We start from the raw sequence: 10,202 nt of genomic DNA on the forward strand, positions 1-10,202 counted from the left end.
ATTTACAGGTCCTGAATCTGGGACACAATAAGCTGATTGGGAACATTCCAGAGAGCTTTGGTGGTCTAAAAGCAATAGGAGTGCTTGATCTCTCCCATAATAACCTTCAAGGACTCATCCCTGCTTCATTAGGAGCTCTATCTTTTCTGAGTGATCTTGATGTCTCCAATAATAACCTCACAGGCACCATTCCCACCGGTGGTCAGCTAACAACTTTCCCTTCTTCTAGATACGAAAACAACTCTAATCTTTGTGGTGTTCCTTTGCCACCTTGCCACGGAGCTTTGAATCGGAATCATGCAGCAGGTTTCCATGCTTGGAAGAAGAAGCAACCTATTGTGACCGGGATTGTGATTGGCCTTGTTTTCTTTGTGTTGTTTTTTGTTGCCTTTGTTCTTGCTTTGTATCAAGTGAAGAAGTACCATTGGAAGGAGGAACAGAGAGAAAAGTACATAGAAAGTCTTCCAACTTCAGGTAGCAGCAGTTGGAAACTATCAAGCATTCCTGAGCCTCTCAGCATCAATGTTGCCACCTTTGAGAAACCACTGCGAAAGTTGACATTCGCGCATCTTCTCGAGGCTACTAACGGTTTCAGTGCCGAAACCTTGATAGGGTCTGGTGGTTTTGGTGAAGTCTACAAGGCTAAGCTGAAAGATGGTTGTGTTGTTGCTATCAAGAAGCTTATTCATGTAACAGGCCAGGGAGACAGAGAGTTCATGGCTGAAATGGAAACCATTGGAAAGATTAAGCACAGAAACCTTGTTCCACTGCTGGGTTACTGTAAAATTGGAGAGGAGAGGCTTCTTGTGTATGAGTACATGAAATGGGGAAGTCTAGAGGCTGTTCTTCATGATCGTGCCAGATCGAAGCTTGATTGGGGAGCAAGAAAGAAGATTGCCATAGGGTCAGCAAGAGGACTTGCATTTCTACACCATAGTTGTATTCCTCATATTATACACCGGGACATGAAGTCCAGCAACATTCTTCTTGATGAAAATTTTGAGGCTAGAGTTTCAGATTTTGGCATGGCAAGATTGGTTAATGCCCTGGACACTCATCTCAGTGTGAGCACACTTGCTGGAACACCAGGTTATGTACCTCCTGAGTACTATCAGAGTTTTAGGTGCACAACAAAGGGTGATGTCTATAGTTATGGTGTCATACTTCTAGAGCTTTTATCCGGGAAGAGGCCGATCGACTCGTCGGAGTTTGGCGATGACAACAATCTGGTTGGATGGTGTAAGCAACTTCACAAAGAGAAAAGAAGTAGTGAAATTCTAGATCCTCACTTAATCAAGCAAGCATCCAGTGAAGGTGAACTCTACCAGTGTTTGAGAATTGCCTTTGAGTGTTTAGATGAGAGACCGTATAGGAGACCAACTATGATTCAAGTCATGGCAATGTTTAAGGAGATTCAAGCTGATACAGATAATGATGTCCTTGATGCCTTCTCTATGAAATGCAATGTCATTAAGGAATCATAACAAGAATTACTACAAGACTCAAAGCCCTTTGAAAAATGAAAGCAATTCTGTTCTCATCTATCCTTTTGAAATTGGAAAAAAGGTTCTTTCACCTTTTGATCAATGTATATATAAGACAAAGGCTATGGTGGATTGAATTGAATGAAAGGTTGAATGCTGAGGTTATAAAACAGAGTTCTATGTTCTCTTTTTTTCTGCTGATTGTGTTTTCAGTCACATAAAATTGGTAGATACATTATTTTTTTTCCTATTAATTTCTGTGATCTCATTAGGGGTGGCAACACTACCCGAACCCGCGGGTACCCACCCCGCCCCTACCCGCTCGGGGCGGGTAGGGGTCGGGTAGAGCAAAAACCCGCCCCTACCCGCCCCGTTGCCACCCCTAGATCTCATGGTCAACCTCAATTTTGCTAATGCTTTCAATGCCATGTTTTTCTTTTTCATTCTTTTCTGTCATTACTAGCACAGTTTTGCTACCTTGTGTCATTCATATGATGCAACTTAAAAATGCTAGAATCTTATGTATGTATATAAAAATGAAGGCAATGAAAACTACTTTTGTTATATCTTGTTTTTGGTTCTGCATTATGAAATTATATTGGAGTCACCTAGTCAAACTCCATATGTTACTTTCCTCCTTTTTCTCATCAATTATTGAAATTTTATGATATTCTGAAAAGAAAAAGGAAAATTAAAAAAAAAAAAAAGAAATTAAGACCTTTTCATGCACTGTCCTTTGAATACTTTTTCCAATTTTTTACCCCTCACTCTCAGGAATAATTATTATTGCATACTGTAACGAGTCCAATGACATTACATAGGTGAACCAAATTCAGATCTTAACTTTTTACTTTTTCAATCCTGCATTAATGGACAGTTGCGAATTTTGACTGAAAGTTACATAGAAAACTAGCATGTCACCATAGAAAACTAGCATGATCTTAACAGGTCATAGTACACTACTAATAAAAAAGAATTTGTAACTTTTTATTTTGAGGAGTTCTAATCCTACGTTTTTTAATTTCAATATGGAGACAAAGGTTGGGTTGGACGTGGTTATGGAGAAGAGAGGTGCTTGACCTGTGTGTGGTGTCAGAACACCACAAATCGGACCATGCGAGTTCTTCATAGCTTGTCGGACGGTCTGAGTTGTAGCTAAGAATACGGATTCATATAAAAATTCATATATATATACAAAACGCACCGTCCGATTTGCATGCTGTGAAATTCAAATTTCAGCCTCTGCCAAATCGGACCCTCCGATTTGTTAAGCAATTTTTGCCAACAGAACTCGCAGGGTCCGAGTTTTAACTCCTGCCACTCACATAAAGCTGTCCCACAATTTGGTCTAGCACGCCTTATTTCCATATACAGGCACATCACATTCATAGGTTCCATAACGAAAAAATTGAGCCTCTAATCCTATGCTATAGAAACCAACAAAATAAGTCATATATATTAAGAATAGAATTTTCTTGTGGAGATAAAACATCACTGCAATAAGGATCATAAAAACGTGAACATCACATATATGTGTTCCAAGTTCCCAAGCTTTAATCTGCAACTTTGCCTTGCCTTGCAGCTGGTGCTAGTTTCCAAAAATATTGGATTGTGACAAAGTGATAGCTTACATGTGTATAGAACTATGGAGAGAAGCTTGTTTCGGACTGATGCTAATTTTATCAGAGATTCCTATAATATCCTCCAAAGGAAGAACTTTTTATTCAAAAGGATATCTACCCTTGATTTCTTCTTCTTCTTTTTAAATTCACTTTTTCTTTTCTTATTAACCATTGACCAAGATACTGAATACAGTTCCTCCAAGAGTACCAAGCCTCACTTTACCTTTACAATAAAATATCACAATTATATATAGAATGTCCATAGAATAGTACCCTTTTCTATTAATATTATTGTTCACCTATAAAGTCATTATTGATGAAATTTTTTATAGCAACTGATTTACTGACTTTCTCTAATTTTTTTTCCCATTTAAGTCTTTGTATAAAATCATATCTTACAAGATCAAAAGAGAAAAAATAGATAATACTCAATTTGCCTCCTGAATTTGCATACGATCCTCAATTTAGTCCCTAAAGTTTTAATTGCCTTTATTTAATTCCCAAACTTTGCGAACATGATTCATGTTAGTCCTTGAAACAATTTTCACTGTATACACTTTAATAAAACGCTATCATGGACAGGCGGATGCCACACTAGACTATGTAAAATGATGTGGTCTTGATTTTGACATTCAAATAACCAAAAAACAACATCATAAGTGATGTTTATTGAAACTTTACCTAACAAAACAAGTGATACAACATCAGTTTTGAGCTATTTAAATGCCAAAACCAAAACTACATCATTTTACATGTTTCAGTGTGGCATTTGATTGTCTATTTCAACACTCCATTAATATTTTTTAAGTAAAAATCGTCTCAGGAATTAATATGAGGCACGTTTATAAAATTTGGGGATTAAATAGAGGTAATTAAAACTTCAGAGATTAAATTAAGACTCGCGTGCAAGTTCAGGGACCAAATTGAGTATTAACTCAGAAGAAAAATTAAAAAAAAGAAAATTGGATACAGATATCTCCTGTATACAAGTGGTAATAATAAACTAATAATCCAAGAAAGACAAAAAATGGGATCGAAGCTTTGCTAATCAATACTAATAAAATATTAGTGAGAGTTAACAAACTCCGCTTAATTCTCTGAAAAGGGTTCATGTGTTTGTCCTTTTTTTAATTATCGTTTATACATCTAGGCCATAGACTGCAATTTCGTGACGCATCTCATGAATAGATACGCATGTACATTTAATTTTCTCCTCCTTATCATTTTCTAAGGCTAATTAATTGGAAATTAGATTTTTCTTGTTCATGGTTTATTCTTCGAGAGCACCGTATATTAATTTTACTTCGTTAATTCGTCTCTATCACGACGTCCTCGTCATGTTCACCTACACCAACATAACGTTTAAAATGCAAATATTATCAATCTATTTAATGGTTACATATTATATATTCGATTTTCTTAAATAGATATTTCAAAATATAAATAATATCAAATCGCAAGTGTAGAAAGAATAATTGAGCATGGCCTATCATGTGTCCTTAACTTAATGGCTACACGGCTTTACTTAATTTTCCTTTGGGATTTTTCAAAAGCAAAATGTTTAGGATCTTACAAGTAAAGATAATTCCCCTAAGTGCAATAAACTTTAGTCTATGTTATTCGATTTAAACAAACTAATAGTCGCTGGAACACACTAGATTTATATAATTTTTTTTTTTTTTTTGCTTCCTTGAAGTACAAGACATACATGCTATAAAGTATAAACCAAAATTGTCGCTAACAAACATTACCGCATCAAAGACTAAACATGCGTTAGAATCAAGTTGAAGCAGATATATTTTGTCTTAATTTCAGTTATGATGCAAACCTAAAAATGGTAAGTGTGTGATTTAAGAAGAGAGGAGAACCACAGGGTGTAAAACTAACTATAATTAGGGGTGGCAATGAGTAGGATAACCCTACCTGCTCTTAACCTGCGGGTACCCGATCCTACCCGCGGGTTACAAAAAATATACAACATTATTATATAACTTGATGATAATTTAAAATAGAACTGATTTTTATGTAAAAAAAATATTAAATTATCAATTAATGATTTTCTTTTAGTGATTAAGGATCTTTTGCATTTAGTGAGAGGTCTTTGATTCAACATCTACTTAAAACATATTTTTATATAAGTATATAACATAAATATATATAAAGTGCGGATTGGTCGAGTAGAGTTGAGACTCAACCCGCACCCTACCCGACCTGCACGAGAACCCTACCCGCACCCTACCTTACCCGCTGCGGATCAGGTTGGCAACCCTACTCGATCGAGTGGGTCGGGTTGGATACCCGCGATAGGGTACATATTGCCACCCCTAACTATAATGTGCGATCGAGCTGTATGTATGTATGGTAGTTGGTTACAAAGTTGCAATTGCATTTCATGGTTCCAACTTCCAAGTGTTTGGCAGCCATGCATTTTCTCTCCTTTCACCTCAATTAACTTAGCATGCATCTCACACTCAAAAGTTCAATTACATTTTTGACTTTGTTTTTCACTTGTACCAAATTTTGAATCATTCATATTTGTTCAACATTTTGTCTTCTCTTGAAATATACTGAAAGTTCTGTATCTTCGCATACATCACATTGAAATCAACGTGAATATTGATATGCTTTATGTCACTTTCACATGAGCAAAATGAATGAATAGTTGGGTGATGTTAATTACACTATTATTTTTTTCTTTTAATCTTGCATAATGATAAAAAAGAAGGGTGACATTACTTGTGCCAATGGCATGTAAAATTAAGAGGACTACTACAAGAAGTGTAATTAATTAACCAAATAAAAATGATGAGATCCTCAAATGCAAAGCAACCACACGTTTTCTCATTTCACACAACTAATGACTACAAGGCCAGCTGGGTTTGTTCTACTGAAAGTGACAAAAATGGTACCAACCTCCCTAAATTTGGAGTAAAAACAAACAGTTTAAATAGTCTTTCTTGATTTACATGGTAAAAAAAATAATAGTCGATCCTATTATTGCAGCATAATATCCTAAAAAAGACGAATTAAAAACTTAGTGATGCTATTATTTAAAACATGCCAAAAAAATAAAAAATAAAAAGAGAGAAAGAAAATGAAAATAAGGTTGTGTTTGGAAAAAGATTTAAAGATAGGAGGTGAGGTATGTGTCAAAGATTCCATTGATTTTAGAGGTCCACCACCATTTCACAATTATCTCTCTTTTCTCATCCACCTTCCCCACAAAGTCCTTCTTTACTTTTGCTTTAATAATGATATTAATAAACTAATAGCTTATTTAAAAAAAGCTGTAATTACATTTTTTTTAATTTAGTAAATTTAAAGAAGAAAAAATAAAATATGGTTCTCTTTTTGGAACTATTCTCCAGTCAGGCTGCTTTATTCATCATTCAATAGCACAATCATTTCATTGCAAAGAAAAAGAAAAACACAAAAGAGAGGAGAGACATGTTTTACAGACAGAAGAGAACAGCTGATAGATGATAACAACAACATCAACAACAACTGCGTGGTAAGAACACAACACAAAACAACGTTGTTGTTGTTGTTATTGTCTTGTAATATTGCTAGATCAATTTTACTTCTTCTAACACACCGAACCCAAACACCTTCTGGGTCGGGTTCGGGGTTGTCGGATCCGATTCTCTGCTTCAATCGTTGTTGTTCTGGTGCTGCTGGCTGCTTCTCCTTCTCCTTCTCCTTTTATGATTCTGTTTTGTTGTTTGCTCTCAACAAATCATCACTTTTTAGGTAAAAACTCTCAACATTCTATTTCTTTCTTTTTTTTTTTTTTTTTTCTCATCATGGTTTTGTTGATTTTGGCGATTCGAAACAATGTTGTTCATTGCATTTCGTGAATTGGGTCAGATTTTCATGTTCTGTTTTTAGCTCTTTTGTGTCCCATTTCCAAGGTGGCTCTTTAATGGTTGAAAGCGTGGACATTGTCATCTGGTTCATTTTCTCGCTTTGGTGTGATTCTCTGTTTTTGGCAGCAGATTAAATAATTATTTACCTCTGTTTATAGTTATACCTACATATTCTTGTTTTTTTGTTGGCATTATAGAATGTATTGAGAAATTTTGGTGATGCAATTTAGGTGTTCCAAAAGGGAGGTGTGAATGGCTGGGATTGATGAAAATGTTGGGGTCCCCGGGGATTGGAGTGGTCCTAGCCCAAGTCCCAGAACCTTTTTCTCTGTAATGTTAGGGGAGGATAATGTAGCAAGATCAATGTCAGACCCTCCTCCAGGTGGTGATGGAGCACAAGATGGTGATCAGAAGTTGGTGTCACGGGGTGGTCTTGTTGAGAGGATGGCAGCTAGAGCAGGGTTCAATGCACCCAGGTTGAACACTGACACCATTAGATCTACTGACCTTTCACTCAATTCTGATGTTCCTTCTCCATACTTGACCATACCACCTGGTCTCAGTCCTACCACCCTTTTAGATTCTCCGGTCTTCCTTACAAATTCACTGGTGAGACAAGTTTATGTTGTAGTGCTTTTCACATTTAACTTGGAAGCTATAACACTTTGTTATATGCCTTGTAATGAGTCTGTATAATTGCAGGCACAGCCATCTCCAACAACTGGAAAGTTTCCATTCATCTCAAACGGCAACATATCATCCAATGCTCCTGAAAGATGCAAAGATAACAGCTTTGATGATATTTATGCATCATCCTTTGCATTTAAGCCTACGACAGATTTCGGCTCCTCTTTTTATCAAGGCGCTGCCAGAAAAGTAAGTACATCCTAGAAGCATTTCTTTGCCACTGGAGGTTAGGATTTAAATTTTAATCCAATATGGCATGCCATATGTACAAAAATTTGACAAGTCATATGGAGTAAAACAGTTAATACATCTGGTTTAATTATCTTCATATGCACATAATATGGGATATTTAGAGAGTTGATAGTTGTGATTTGTATCCATTTGGGTTATTTATTCTATCTCCTGTTTGCAGATGAATCCTACTACAATAGCTCAACAATCTCTTCCTGGTGTTGAGGCCCCTGTTCAGTCGGAACATTTTTTTCAATCGCGAAGTGCTGATGTAGTAAAATCTCAAACTCAGAATAAAAATGGCCTCCATCTTCAGCCAGACTTTATTGAGTCATCTCCTCAACAGGATACTGTCGGTGTTAGCGTTGAGCATTCGCCACAACTTGAAGAGCAAGCAGATGAAGAGGGAGAGCCAAGAGGGAATGGTGACTCAGTGGCTGCTGGTTTTGGTGGTGCACCATCTGAAGATGGATATAATTGGAGAAAATATGGCCAGAAGCAAGTTAAGGGTAGCGAGTACCCACGAAGTTACTACAAGTGTACACATCCAAATTGTCCTGTGAAAAAGAAAGTAGAACGATCTCATGAAGGCCACATAACAGAGATCATCTATAAGGGAGCACACAACCATCCTAAACCTCCTCCGAATCGCCGCTCAGGAATAGCTTCGGCCAATCCTCCAAGTGACATGCAAATGGACAATCCGGAGCATGTTGAACGACAAAGTGGCAGCGACGGAGAGCTGGGCTGGGCTAATTTACAGAAGGGGAATGTAGCTGGAGCTGCTAATTGGAAGAATGACAACCTTGAAGTGACATCATCAACATCTGTTGCCCCCGAGTATTGTAACCAGTCCACCAATTCACAGGCTCAAAATGGTACTCAGTTTGACTCGGGAGATGCGGTGGATGCATCTTCTACTTTTTCTAATGAAGATGATGATGATGATCGAGGTACTCATGGTAGTGTATCATTAGGTTATGATGGGGAAGGAGATGAATCAGAATCTAAAAGAAGGTACTTGGCATTGCTGCTTTTGTTTTTTTCTTTTAAATAAAAATAATTTCAGAAACTATTATTTGCCTAAATGAAATCAACTATTTAATTCTCAGGAAACTGGAATCATATGCAACAGAGTTGAGTGGAGCTACTAGAGCTATTCGCGAACCTAGAGTTGTTGTACAAACTACCAGCGAAGTAGACATCCTTGACGATGGTTATCGGTGGAGGAAATATGGGCAGAAGGTTGTCAAAGGAAATCCCAACCCGAGGTAGCCATTCTCCTCTTAACTATTTTGTTGATCTCTTATTCCCCTTCATCTTCATGCACTTTATGTTGCAACTTGCAAAGCTGAAATGGGGATTGGCCTGTTTCTGTATTGCTGCAGGAGTTACTACAAGTGCACAAATGCAGGCTGCACTGTGAGGAAACACGTTGAGAGAGCATCACATGACCTTAAATCTGTAATCACTACATACGAGGGCAAGCACAACCATGATGTTCCTGCCGCACGCTCTAGCAGTCATGTCAATGCTAATGCTTCTGGCAGTGTTCCCGGGCAAGCAGCACCTGGCGTTCTGCAACCCCATGTTCACAGACCTGAACCAACTCAAGTTCCCGGTGGCATTGGAAGGCTTGAGAGGCCTCCTGCCCTCGGTGCATTCAACCTATCGGGGAGGCAGCAGCTAGGACCTCCACATGGCTTCTCCTTTGGAATGAATCAACCTCTTCTGCCGAACTTGGCGATGCCTGGATTCGGCCCCGGGCAAGCAAAGCTTCCTGTGATGCCGGTTCATCCATTCTTGGCAACGCAACAACAACGTCCTCCTAATGAGATGGGGTTCATGTTGCCCAAGGGTGAACCAAATGTGGAGCCTATTCCTGAGCGTCATAACCTGCCCAGTGGCTCATATCAAGATCTCATGAGTCGCATGCCCCTTGGACCTCACATGTGAAATTTCATTCCTTTATTCTTTCTTTAAAGGAAACCCCAATGTTTTACATTCACAAATATATATACATACATACATATATATGCGTATGTAATGCGCAGGCATACATTTACATAGGTGAACTTTTTCATCAGTTATTCTTATTCAGTCTCTTGTGTAATGTGTTGACATTCTTCATGATATGTCAAAAGGTATATGTAGTTTATTCTGCTCTAATTCAAGAATACCAGTCATATGTACCCAAAAAAATTAACAAAAGAAACTCTGGTAATAGAAGGATTGAACAATTATTCAAAATCATTTGACAAAACATAATATTCAAAAACAATCCATGAAATATTTCAAAAACAATCCATGAT

The 10,202-nt window shown here is 37.5% G+C and overlaps 2 protein-coding genes across 3 annotated transcripts in view; both read left to right on the forward strand.

Annotated features, from left to right (window-relative positions):
* Nucleotides 1–1,683, forward strand: part of LOC107645046 (serine/threonine-protein kinase BRI1-like 1) — a 4,085-nt gene extending 2,402 nt beyond the window's left edge. Inside the window, 1 exon segment of the mRNA XM_016349055.2 lies at nt 1–1,683. This exon segment is cut by the window's left edge and continues 37 nt beyond it. Within this exon segment, the coding sequence (XP_016204541.1) occupies nt 1–1,484 (1,484 nt within the window). The 3' untranslated portion in view covers nt 1,485–1,683.
* LOC107645047 (probable WRKY transcription factor 2) lies at nt 6,430–10,092 on the forward strand. Of its 2 annotated transcripts, none has more exons than XM_021103417.1 (6): nt 6,430–6,617; nt 7,203–7,581; nt 7,675–7,848; nt 8,072–8,907; nt 9,003–9,161; nt 9,279–9,846. In XM_021103417.1, the coding sequence occupies exons 2-6, from the start codon at nt 7,225–7,227 to the stop codon at nt 9,844–9,846; spliced, it is 2,094 nt and encodes a 697-aa protein (XP_020959076.1). In that variant the 5' UTR covers nt 6,430–6,617; nt 7,203–7,224. The 2 variants fall into 2 exon arrangements, with proteins under 2 accessions (XP_020959076.1, XP_016204542.1); XM_016349056.2 differs by having other exon boundaries at nt 6,435–6,856; nt 9,279–10,092.

Source organism: Arachis ipaensis, chromosome B05 (assembly GCF_000816755.2).
Source record: "Arachis ipaensis cultivar K30076 chromosome B05, Araip1.1, whole genome shotgun sequence".
NCBI classification, from domain to species: Eukaryota; Viridiplantae; Streptophyta; class Magnoliopsida; order Fabales; family Fabaceae; genus Arachis; species Arachis ipaensis.

Bases quoted from the DNA above. Each gene is read 5' to 3' on its own strand.
- LOC107645047 (XM_021103417.1), top strand. From the start codon at position 7,225: ATGGCTGGGATTGATGAAAATGTTGGGGTCCCCGGGGATTGGAGTGGT. The intron at 7,582-7,674 runs GTGAGACAAGTT...GTATAATTGCAG, and splicing joins TCTTCCTTACAAATTCACTG to GCACAGCCATCTCCAACAAC. The intron at 7,849-8,071 runs GTAAGTACATCC...TCCTGTTTGCAG, and splicing joins ATCAAGGCGCTGCCAGAAAA to ATGAATCCTACTACAATAGC.